Source organism: Lipophrys pholis, assembly GCF_963383615.2.
Source record: "Lipophrys pholis genome assembly, chromosome: 2".
NCBI lineage: Eukaryota > Metazoa > Chordata > Actinopteri > Blenniiformes > Blenniidae > Lipophrys > Lipophrys pholis.
Window position 1 is genome coordinate 10,580,093 of NC_137636.1, and position 13,230 is coordinate 10,593,322.

General features: G+C 38.6%; 1 protein-coding gene across 4 annotated transcripts in view; it reads right to left on the reverse strand.

Annotated features, from left to right (window-relative positions):
- gpc6a (glypican 6a) overlaps positions 1-13,230 on the reverse strand; it is a 131,579-nt gene that overhangs the window by 95,380 nt on the left and 22,969 nt on the right. For all 4 annotated transcript variants that reach the window (XM_080490178.1, XM_080490176.1, XM_080490179.1 and 1 more), the window contains one exon: positions 8,666-8,824. In XM_080490178.1, coding sequence (XP_080346304.1) covers positions 8,666-8,774 — 109 coding nt within the window. In that variant the 5' untranslated portion in view covers positions 8,775-8,824. The remainder of the gene's footprint in view (positions 1-8,665; positions 8,825-13,230) is intronic.

Consider the following 13,230-nt stretch of genomic DNA (forward strand, 5'->3'; position numbering starts at 1 on the left):
ACCCCCCCCCCCCCCCCCCCCCCCCCCCACCACCCAATTTTTTCACCCAGCAGCTTGTGGAAAGGCATGACTCTGATAGCGTCTCCTTGAAGCTCACCAGTGGGACACAGTTAGCAGTGCCCAGGCCACACAGAGCCATCCATCCTGAAGTACAAAAGTGACACCGGGCTGCAGCCTGTGCCAGATGATGGAAGCTGCCACCAACCCTCAGCTGAAGCACTGCTGGACAGACCCCATTCCCTCCGTCCTCAGAGACTTACCGCCTTCCTGACATTCACTTAGGATAACACGGGGACACCAAAACAGAAGGTTATTTATTTATGAACACTTCCAGGAACCGAGTGTCCGCATGGTTTTGGGTTTCATTAGAAATGGACATGCAACTGTGACAGAGGTTTCGACTGCGGGGGTTAAATCAATGTGTGCCCTGTCCTCGCTGGTGTCCTGCCCTGTGTGTAATTTAGTGCCATCTCCTGTGTAATGAAGGTCTTGTACCATCAGATGGTTACTATGCTGTGTGCCGTCCTTTGTGTCCTGTAGATTTGTCTCATGTCCTGGGTAATGAGTTCTACACAAAAAGGCTTAGGCTTGAGAGTCATGGTGTCATTGAAATGGTTTTATTTCTATTGTTTGCATTACGTATCAATTATTTGAGATCTAATTTCTTACAAAAGTAAACATCTTGTGTATTCAACGGCTCCTGCCTGAAAGCGCCGACTGCATATTTTAATGATCCATGAAGTCTACTTTCTGTTGTTTAGTTTGTGTCTGTGGCATAAAGTGGAAAAGCATTAGTGTCTAAAATGTGGCCAGTGGACTGAGAAAATAAAGCTATATGGAATTTGGAATTGAATCTGGTTGTTATTGTGGTTGTTATAGATTTAGTTTATAGTTTATTTGAATAGTAAAATCAAAATATATTTACAGGATTAGCATAATGTTTCATGAGACAGCTCAACCAATTTTAGTGAAGTCAATTTACCACCTAAACTTTATAGTATTTGTAGACGAGATTTACATCGACTGCCTTATTGGACAGCTCTCAATTGTGGGGTCAAATTGTTGGGCATAATTAAACTTTGAACAGGAATGACAAAAAAAACAAACAAAAAAACCAATTGTTGATTTCTAAAGGTTTTCAATTTGAACTTCAGTTTAAGAAAGCAACAAAATGTTTTTCCCAAACAGTTCAAAGAGTTTTTTTGATTACCAGCAGTGCAACCTTTTCTTTAATACACATTGGAAAATGCAAAAATGCAAAAACAAAATAAAAAATCTGTTAACATATTTCTGGATTGTTTTTAAATTGAACTTTATCTACTCGTTCAATTATCTGTTACAATAATGAATTACAACCATTTAAAAGCCCAGTGCAGATTCCCTCCATCATTTCATTAGAGCTTAGAGAGTCGTGTATGCGGCATTGTCAGCTCTCAAAATAGAAAAATTGGTCTTTTTGAAATACATGAAATAAGAATAAAAAAAATAAAAAAAGACATGTCTCATTGTGATTACAGTCTTTTAATCACTCAGATTGGACTCTTTCCGAATGAGCTCAACCTGTCCCCTGAAAGAAGCACAGAGTAGGTCTACCTGCATTAAGAATATCACCCCATTCAGTCAGCGGATCAATCCCATAATGCTTTGCACTGTAATGTCCATTTGTGAGATGGACACATGATCCCATACCCAGTTTTACCCGGAAGGCCCGGCAGTATTGATTTCTCAACTTGACTAATCAAGGTTTTTGCATTTCTTTACAGGCGGGGGCACAAAAGAATCGTGTCCTTTGTTCTGAATCTGATCAGGAAGAGACAAGCATGCAGTGTATCGGGCTTTTTGTGGCAGGGTTGCATGAAACTGAACAGAATATGCAAATAATGCGTCAGCGGTGAAAAGCAAATTGATGTACTAAGTGGATCATAAACAGCGTTACATCACCTCCTCTGATCAAATCACAATTTCAATGAGATATGGGTGAATCTAATCAGATCATACTGTTGACATGATGCAGTTTTAATCAGATTGACATTTAATCCAATTTGTTATGGTCAAAGTAACCATAGCTTCTGTCTTTTGATAAGTCTATATTTCTTTTATCACTACTTACTAAGCATATTTCCCTATCTGTTGAAAAATGTGGCCTTCAAACAAAGTATTATATTTGCCTTTAAGACACCAGAGTGGTATTGGATTGATAATAATAAAAATAAAAGCATTGCCAACTCTCATCATTCACTTAAAGATGAAGAAAATAAATTCACACACCTTGTTTGACTTCACGTTGAGTCAACATATTTTTGCAAGAAACACACTGCAATCAGGACTTTTATTGGCAGCTTAGCTTATTTTACCTTACAATAAAATCCCCCTCATTAGACTTTCTTTTCTCCTTACAGGGAAACATTTGGGGAGCATTACAATGTGGGATAAATTTGTAAATCTGAGTTATGGAAGTGAACCTAACACATTTCTCACTGTTTACTTCTGCCAAATTAGTGTCCAGTTGGCAGTAGCAGCCAAACTTTTAACTAGAGTGTAATGTCTAAATGAGGCCAAATCTTATCAGCTTTGCACTGTGCATCAAGTGTAACCCCCTTATTTAATTTATTCATAGTATAAATTAATAATGTTGGCTATTATATTATGCACAAAGGATAATGGGAATTCCAAATCAGTCCACAAACTGAAGTATTTGGCCTGCAGAAGTGGAGCTGGTGTGTGGAGTAATTAAACACACTCAAGTTATAAATCAAGTGTGCAGTGATTTAAAAAAAAAAAAAAAAAAAAAAAGTACTACGTTGAATCGAGCTTTAGGAGGACAATCTATCAGAATGTGATCAATCATTAAGTGAAATAATTACTTGTTTTCTTAAGAACAATATAATACGTAAAAAAAACTGCTGATTATTATTCTGGTTCATAACTTCAGAGCTGAAGTGGGGCGAGCGTAGCATAATGAGGACCTTTGAGATCCTGTTTTGATGTAACCAATTGATGTCAGCTATGAACTGTGGGCATTTTCAAATTTTCACTTGGTGAGTACTTCAATGAATGTCAAACATGAATAATAAATGTAAAGAATCTGAGTTTGTGATGTCTGGGGAAGTTGGTAGATTACCAGAGTTATTATTTAAATTCTTTTTTTTCCTCATGTCCATATAAAGCATAAGACTGAGTCTGACCTTGGATGCAGTTTCAATAGTTCTTGAAGTCTGAGAATTTCCTTAATGTCGTTTTAATTTCCCCAATGAGATCACAGAATTTGACGAATTTTGACGAATTGCGTAACCAGTGTGCTCGTCAACATTCTGCACGGAATATAGCCAGAAGATAGAACCCCCCCCCCCCCCCCCCCCCATACTGAGGCAGAGTGACAGGTGTTCTTAGAGAAGTGAGAAACAAAAAAGAGAAAAAGGACGGTTCCTTACTGAGCCAAGCCAGTCTGTCACAACCAAACCATGGCATTCATTGTGACGTGGTAAACAGTCAAAAAATGTAGATTTTAGTCAGTATAGCAGTGAAGCAAATTTAAATACAGTAGGTCTTGTTCAAGTCTATACAGGTTATAAACTCTATTGTGGACTGATTTAAAAAAAAAAAAAAGAAAAAAAGAAAAATAAACCGGCTGCCTACCATTAGTTAACGTATTACAATCTGCTTTTGCGTAGCTATGTGGTTCATTTAAATTTGAAAGCGTAACTTTTATTTCTTATTCTCTCATTGTTAAGGGCACCAAGCTGGTCTCTAGTACAGTAATAAGTGTGAACCTGACAATACAACGATTGTTTGAATGGGCATTAAAGGTCTGAAACACCGGAGCTCCTGGAAAGTACTGTACGCTGAAACTACTGTAGTTCAAGTGTTCAAGTGGAATAAAAGGTGTTTTTAGCCATTTAGATAATGTGTAACATGTTTCACAGCCATCATTCCGTCTGTTGCTGTTTTAATGAGGTTGATTGTGAAGTGCACAGTTGACTGTGACTCATCACTCTCTAGCTTCCCATCAAAGCTTTGTTTTGTCCTCCCATCGCTTGATAAGGGGCCACGGTGTCGTGCACAGGAGCAATGTGCTTACTTCCAGGGGTAAATTTATTTAAGTCCCACTTATTGTTCCTCCACGCACAACAGAATACGTTTGGTGTCGGTTCCTTATATTCTAAGATTTGAGCGATATCCTGTGGTGCTGACAAAAACTACCAGCTTGTGACTTCATTATGAGCACAGAACACACCTTGTCTGACGAAACCGGACACTTTGCCTCCTGTTACTCGTAAACTCCTTTTAAGATTTTTTTTCCTCTTTTTTTTTTTTCCTTCACCGATAAATAAAATGTTGCTGCTGAAGAATAAATCTGTAAAACCTGAGTGGTTCTTTTTTCTGCGTCCGTTTGCCAGCTTACACAGTCCAGTAGGAGCTTGTGAATTTTTAGAGACAGGAGATTAGAGAGAATGGAGTGTTGTGTTCGAGTCGGTCTTGGTCGGGGCCGGGTGTGAATGAGGGATTGTTGAAGTGAATGAGGGACACTGCAGCACTCAACGCCGAGCAGAGACGCTCTTCTGAGGCAGGATCAAAGAACTCAGTCAACCGCGACTGCAGCTCAATTCAGACTTTAGTCAACCAGCCACACACTAATCCCATGCCGAGGCCCTGAGAGAGAAGAGGAAGGCATCAAGTAAACTGAATCTAATGAGCATACAGCGAGAGCAAATTCCAAGCAGAAAGGTAATACAGGAGATGTAGATCAAACTAGTCTGCAATTATCTGCTTTAAATTCTCACAACGCCACATACTCACTTACTTCTTTCAAAGACAATGCAGACTGTTGAATTGCACTGAGATCAAATAGGAAGTAGTTCATCTTTTAATTTAAGTTTATCTGGTGGAACAACAAAGCAATTATAGTTTTCAGGACGTCACTCAAGGTAAGTTGAGATATTGCGGCTTCAGCCAAAGCTGGAAAACAAAATGTTAGTTTTGTTGTGGGGTTTTTTTTGTATTTGTTTGTTTATATTGTTTAATTTACAGCTATTCAATGAGACGATTATGCAAGAAATTGCCTTCAGTTATATCAGTCGACATTTAGAAAAACATGTATTCTATAGGGGAATTTAGAAAATTATTTGATTAACACTATAAAAAAAAAAGGTAAAATACAATTGCACATATTTGCACATTAATTTAGAGTTGTGTAAACCTAAGTAACAACCACCAATATGGAACTTTTTTTTTTTATGATTGCTTTAGTAAGCAAATTCGTATGCATATTTGAGTGAGTCTATGCAAATCCTGCATGCATATGCTTCTTGGTGTGGTGTGATGCAAGGAGAAGTCAACCAACAGCAAACCAGCTCAACCATGTTGACCTCAAATAAATGCAAATGAGAAACTGGAAACTGGTTATCCACACTGCACATTTCTTAATTACTTTTCTATTCGTCTGTCAGATTATAAAAAGTTTACACACACACACACACACACACACACAGACACACACACAGACACACACACACACACACACACACACACACACACACACACACACACACACACACACACACACACACACACACACACACTCTAATTTAACATGACCTTTTTCCTGATTTGAACAAGTCCATGCTGTACTGCTGACGATAAAGAAAAATAGACTCAAGACAAATAATTGGCATACATGAAATTAATCTGACACAATTGTACAGCATTAGGATCAATTTTGCATTTGGAATCGGTAATACTGTGAGTGTTTGAGGCCGATGAGAGCCACTGATTGATATTCCAACCAACAATGTCTAACATGTCGTGACATTTTAAATATATAAGAGCAGAAATCAAAGTGATGGTAAAAAATAGACGGCTTCCACTGCCGCCGACACTCTGCACAGTGGTTTCAGTCCCAAATCACTCCACTGAGCATGAGGCACCCTTTATCATGGTTCATCCACCGCAATTATTATTTAACAGATGTGATGCAACTCTCTCCCCGTCTCCCCCTTTCACACATCTCTCTCACTTCATTTCAGTGTCCCTGCATACTTTCTCTCCAGCACACATAAATACTGCAAATATTTATCATACTTCTGGTCCCAAATTCAAGTTACCTAAGGGCAACTACGGCGAAGAACACTAGGACTTTCTGAGAAAAATAAAGTAAAGCTGTTGGGAGGCGGGGAGCATGATCATACGGAGAAAAGAAACGCAGAGTTGCTGCACAGCATAGTTGGTTGAGAGTTTATTCCAACCATACCATGCAGGCATTACACTGGAATATGATTGGTCTTTAAGTCTCCTTGGGTTAGTGTGAAGCTTACTGAGCGATGGGTTAAAAGAGTTCTTAGCCATATGATTGGACATTCAAAGTACCTAAACCTTAATCCTGGATGTGCGACAGTCATTTATGCCTCCAGGACGGCTCAATAATGCATCAAAATCCACAGGCCTCCAGAGGAAGCAGTCAGTAATCAAAAAGTAAGTTAAGGTTTTCATAATAGCACCCTATAAATAACTGGGGACAGAAACGAGGGCATTTAAAATTGATGAGGGATGATTCAAACCCCATGAGGTGGATGAAAGTTAACACACGAAGAAGGATGTGAAGCTGAGTGGATTGGTGATGTATGTGCATATGTAAAAAGTGGAGTTGTACAAGCCATTTGTGTCATTAATGTTACGCGATATCGATTGTTCTTGACCGAACATATGTGAGATGGTGTGATAAGTGCAGAAATTCACTCCATTCTTTAAAGTGTTTTGCCATACATTTCAAACCACCTGGTTAAAGTTGTATCACTTATTGTTCCCTACCGGGGCTCCACAGCAGAACGGCCACATCTTTTTTATGTGACAGTGAGTAGTTCTTTCGACTTTGTGTATCTTCTTAAAAAAAAAAAAAAGCTTTAAACTGAAGTGCTGAAGTGAATTTTCTTATGTGCAAATCTTTTTTTTTTTTTTTTAGCTGCTTAGAGATCAGCTGGAAAAAGCTGCTCATCATTGATTTTATACATGCAACTCAGTTTTGCACGTATGTGTTTTGTTGCAAACTATATACAAATGCCTTACATGCAAAATGTAAAGACAAACGATAACAGTATCAAGAAAACTACTTTTTGCTTCAATAGAATTACAGATATTTCTTTATATGTAAAAGCACTGAATCAATTATTACATTAAAATTAAAAAAGCATAAATTAGAGAACAATACAGGTGAAAGTTGTAGTTATTATTATTCAAGTACTATGTTTTTCAGTGTGAATACACCAATTAAATCATGAGTAATGACACAAATTGATGAGTCAATGTAAATCAGAGTTTTTTGTTAGAAAGTTGGCGAATTCATTAGTTTTTAATGTAAAAACAGGTAATAGGCTGATCACTCTTGAATTTAACAGATTGATAACTGTTACCATTAGTACCTTTAATCTTGGAGCAGGTTTTAACTATGGAAGGAGTAGAAAGTACAAAAATTCATGTTGGAATGTAGGAGGGGAAAATAAAATGTCCTCATTCAAGTGAATCTTAAATAAGGGCACAGGCGAAAAGTCTACTTAAGTAGAGTAACAATGTACAGATACTTTGATACTTGCCAACTCTGCAAAGCGCCTCTTGTCTTAAACCTGTGCTTGGTTGCATTCTACTTTAAATGAAAGCAGGAGCCATGCAGAGAAGAGTTTTCTCTCATCCACATGGTACTGCGGTGATACGGAGTGACAGTCCTTCCCACACAAGCGTGCTTTCCCGGAGTAGAAACAATGGCTGCAGAGAGCACTTTCATCAGACCACAGACTAAACCTGGGATTTATTTTATGTCGGGAGTTAACTTTAAATTTACTCAGAAAGAATAAATACACTGTCTTATCTAAATTACTGGATTGAATACTAACACAATATTTTGAATAAATATCAATTGAATTTCTAATATTCTCGCCGCAGAAACGGAGGTACTGTCATTCACTGACAAGCCAACTTGTTTTCTTAAACAAACTTGGCAGACACAAAATTTAAAAGAAAGTTCACAATTCAACATGTCTGAAAATTGGTAAGGAAGAAGTGGAACCATCCATTCATCCAACACATTTCATACGTGTCCTGACTATTACCCACTCACAATAATATGACAACGCGACTCAGCCGGGTCAACATTTACGGAGCCTATTTTTCCAACCGCCGTCGATCAGAGTCTGAGTCGCCACCAACACTGGAAGATAGATGTCTCGACATGAACCGCTCCTCATGCCAATCGAACGCCATCTTCTACTGGGATAATGTGAGTAGATTCGCGATGGCTACCTTGATAGCAGATAACGCAGCGTTCTGTCAGGCAATCACACGATCATGTTGCGCTCAAGAGTGTGAAGAGAACAGTGGTGATCGCCAGCGAGGCAACCCCACAGACAGAGGAAACATGGAGAAACATGACAGTGACGAGTTCAGAGCGGAGAGACAGACTGCAGATCGACTATGCTCAGAAACAATGTGCTCATGTCTTATTAACAGCAGCCATAGTAATTATTAATCACGTCATCAGTAGGCTGTATTTATAAGTTCGACAACGCTTGTCTGGCGTACGCTCCACTTGTAGTGATGGCGTCTGGGACGACTATTTATATGTCTCACAGCATCTGTTTGCTATAAAAAGACGAAAACAAATGCAATGAGAGGAGCTTACCATCAAACTTTTTGTGCCTGGAGACAAAAGTCGTTCTCATGTTGTGGCTGCTCTCCTCCACCAAGTTCTCAAACTCCAGTTTGCTCTGCTGGTTGAGCTTTTCTTCCATCTCAGACGTGCAGCAGGTGTATCCCTGAGGACAGACGCGCAGGTGCTCACCTGAAGAAGACACAGATGTAGAGCGGCATTTTTACACACATCGCTGTCGCAGGATTTGGATTTTTCAAAAGGATAAGCCAAGTCTTTGATCGCAACACTCCTGTGATTTTAGGATTCTCACCACTGAGGCTATCAAAGCAGGACAGACTGTAACAAATGGGAAAGAATAATATTTTGTCGGTCACCTGCAATCGTCTGAAACAGCGAGTGACTTTGATGGAGCGGGCAGGATTTACCTTATAACACAGATAGAATAAAAGCACCGTGATGTTGACAGATCACTTACATACATCCGTGTTACATCAAATTGAAAGCAGAACATTCAGGAACAGAGACAGTGCTGATTGTAGAAAGTGCCACATCAAGTCAGATCACGTCCATTGTTTTCTGTTTCTCAAATCACAAAGATGCTTCAAGGGGCTTAACTAACTGAACTTTGTCATCAGCCAAAAGTATGAGCACTTTTGGCTGCATTAAACCTGCAATGATTGGGTTTTTTTCCCCCCACTCAGGGATAACATGGCACAGTGTAAACAAAACAATAACACACTATTGAATCGTGATCATTAATTGCCTGTTTACACATCCATTAAACTATCAAAACATGCACTATTTGCAGACAGGATTACGGGATACCTGATCAAAGTAACTCTTAATCTAGCTCCTGCGTCTCTGAAAGCTCTTTAGCTGCTTAATGTTTCACCACCTACTTACTGCCTGTGTGTTGTTTGGTGTTGAGCAAAACATAAGATTGCTATTTATTTATCAAAAACACCAAAAGACGAAGCACAGTACGCCAAAACTGGGAACGTTGGAGGACAGCAAGTGAAGAATTGAAAGGGCCCCATAAGGCAATGAAGAACTTTGAAGCTGAGTACATGACTCTTTGACATTATAAGTTATAAGCTTACTATTGATTCTTTTTTAGCAGCTTGAATATTTTCCCTTTGTTTTTTGAAATTCTATGGAAATAAACTGCACAATCTCTCTGGTCCAGATGTCTAAACAACACCAAACAAGGCTCAATAGCAACAGCAGTGAAAAGCAGCTTCACATTGAAATAAATAAATTTGCACATTTTTCATGGATTCAACCCACATACTTAGATCTACAAATGCATGTTCTTCACAACTGTGACTCCTTCTTAAATAAGAGGAACAATCAGACTTTGCAGCTAAATTGCCAAACACCAGCGATAGATTAGAGAATAATGCACCTCACACAGATTGGCCCTACTTTTTGGACCTAGTTTATTCAGTTCTATTCAACACAAACATTCAAGTTTTAATCTAATCAACATTGCGTTCTCGTTGACAGTGCATAGATTAAGTAAAGAGCATTTTTCACCGTCTTCAAATGACTCCATAGCAATAATCTCCCCTTTTAGAAACTATTTTAGGCTCACTCAAGTCAACTTGCTTAACTCGATAGAAAATCTGAACTGTATGTTTCATCGCCACAAATCAGGATACTTGATTTTGAAATATTATTTTGCGAATCTGGGAGAGAAACAGCATCACGCAAAGCTAAAAGGACATTATGAAAAGAGTCTTTGAATTTAAATATATAGTCTCTCGACATTAATTCCGTGGTTTTCCCTGAATAAATATCCATTACAAGCTTCAGTCTTCAGTAGAAAAACAATGCGATAAAACACAATTAATTACAGAAAATTGTGCAATTAATTAGTTAAAATTTGTTTAATCGATTGACAGCACTAGTTTTAATACATTTGGACTATTGAATCAAGTGGAAAAGATTTGCTTGATTTTTGTGCATGTGAGACCGTCAACCTTACCTAAACAATAGGAAATATAATTCAAAGACACTAAGTAAGTAATATTATAAGACAACCTCCGTGTGGTTAGCTCACACAGCAAACACGATTTGAAAATTGAGCTACAAGTCTGTGGCTTTTTGAACACAAACACTGAGTAAAGTCCCACACATAGTTGGAAACCCTCTCATTAAAGATTAGAAAAGGATATTCAGAAACACATTTATCTCTGTGAGGAACGAGAGTACGTTTATTGTGTAAAAATAATTGAACCATATAAAGGGATGAGAAAAAATAGATTTTAAAGCCAGACAAAATGAAATACTTATCCCTGCAGCCATAATGCGCAAAACACCATCAGACGGAAACTGGGCTCAACCGACCGTGTCTTTACCAGTATCTTAAAGTCGGCGCATCACAAGCCAGTGACTGAAAGACACGCAACATTAGGGAGAATGATGATTGCACCAAGGTGTTGACAGATTCCTGAAGAAAAACCCGAACAACACCTTCATTTTAGATTTTGTACGACCAGACATCAAGAAAAAAAGGAACGCGCTCCTCCACTGTAAAGCCTTTAATCAAACAGACTCAAGTGAACAGAGACTTGGCCAAGCGCGACTAAATCTGCAAACACTGAAAAATATGACTGAATGACGTTTTGCTGTAAGCTTAATTGCGAACACTTATTTGATTTGGTGCTCATTTACCGTCGTGTTGATGCCGTCTGAATGTTGTTGAGTAGTTATTGGCAAATGGAAGATTTCATTTCTGATATACAATTTCTTACATATTTACTTATTCTATTGCTCTTGCTTATTTGCCATTCTATCCATACATGGCTGCTATCTTAAATTCCAACACATATAACCTTTAAAGACATAATAACTGCTTTGGTCAGTAGAGAAAACACAAAAATAACAATCTCCCTTGACATACAAAAATAACTAATGTTTGAAAAAATAAAAAAATTTAAATGAGAACTAATATTTCCATCAAAAACTGCAAAGATCAGTGCTTAGTTTTGTCAAACACTGAAAGTATGAATGCATATTTTCTTCCAGATGCAACATCTGTGCAACCAGTAAATGTTATTTGATGAAAACAGCAGCAATTGTGCAAAATCTTTAGAAAATAATGTGACTTATTGCAAATGTTTAATGAGTCAATGAATGTGTCACATTTCTGTCTTCGCCTACTGAAAGAGTCCCACATCATTATCAGAGACTTTGAAAACAGTATGCCAAGCAGCTGGGGGTTTCCAGTATTACCTATTAACATTTGAAAAAGAAAGATGAAGTGGATGTCGCTGTGCCAGTGAGGAAATGCTGCCGTGCACACGAGACTTAGATTGTGAGGCCTTTTTGCAAAAGTCCTTCCACAGTGCACAATGCGGACACGGGCAGAAACAGTGGCGATCTGCATACATATACAGTAAGCTATCGATGAAGGGGCTATGCATAGATAATGAAACAAGGAAGATGCAGTATGTACGTGCTGGCACTCTCAAACGTGCTCAATCCTTAATCAGTCCTTAGAGAGGCACCCAGCTACAGTAATGAGGTGCACCATCAACAGTTCAACACAAACCTCCAGAGTAAAGCACAAACCTCCTGGCCAAAGAATCTGAACTCTTTGAGACACAGAAAATGATGAAACACAGCAAACAATATTTATCTGGTGGTTTTATAAGGTAATTTTGTTTCTCCGGTTATCATATCTTAGCTGCCACACTTGATTTTTCCACTGTGACAAGCCTTAATCTATGAAATCCTAAAAAGCAATATTGTGCTAAAACCGGCCGAAGCTTTCCACTGAGAAAACAATCCTGCAGAAGGATTGTAGGATACATATGACACTATGACATTTTATGTTTTCTACCGACACTCACATCTACCATCGTGCCTTTTATGTGTTGTGTCTATTCTGTTTATTCTATTTCAATATACAACACAGGCCAAAACACATTGCTAGAAGCAGGTTGGACATATTTTGGCCATCAAAACGGTCTTCATTCTTGCCGTCGTGGATTCGTCAAACTGCTGAAAGCATTTCTGAGAAATTCGAGTTTTGATTTGCCAGCATTGCACATTTGCTGCAGAACTGTTGGCTGAACCGCCACAACATGAATTCCATTATATCCCAAAGAGCTCTTTTGGAATGAAATCTGGTGACTGAAGGCCATTTCAGTACAGTAAGCTCATGGTCATGTTGAAAAAAAAATAAATAAATTGGTTGAGCTTTGTGGCAATAGTGGTCATTGTGATATCCTGCGAGACGGAGCCATCAGATTGATGGGTACACTGTAGTCATCAAGGGATGGACATGGCCAGGGACAATACGCAGGTAGCCCGTGGCATTTAAAGAATGCTGAATTAATACTAACAGGACAATATTCATCACACCAGTAGCAGCCTGAACCATCATATCAGGCTGAATGGATCCATGCTTTCGTGTTTTTTTACACCAAATTCTTACACTAACTTCTGCACCAGAGTTTGAGGCTCATCTGACTCATCAGACTAGACCCTGTTCAATTGTTTGCTGTCCAATGTTGAGTATGTCTCAGCTTCCCTTTCTTAGTTAACAGGTGTGGTCTTTTCTTGCTTTAGCCCCTCCGCTCAATCAG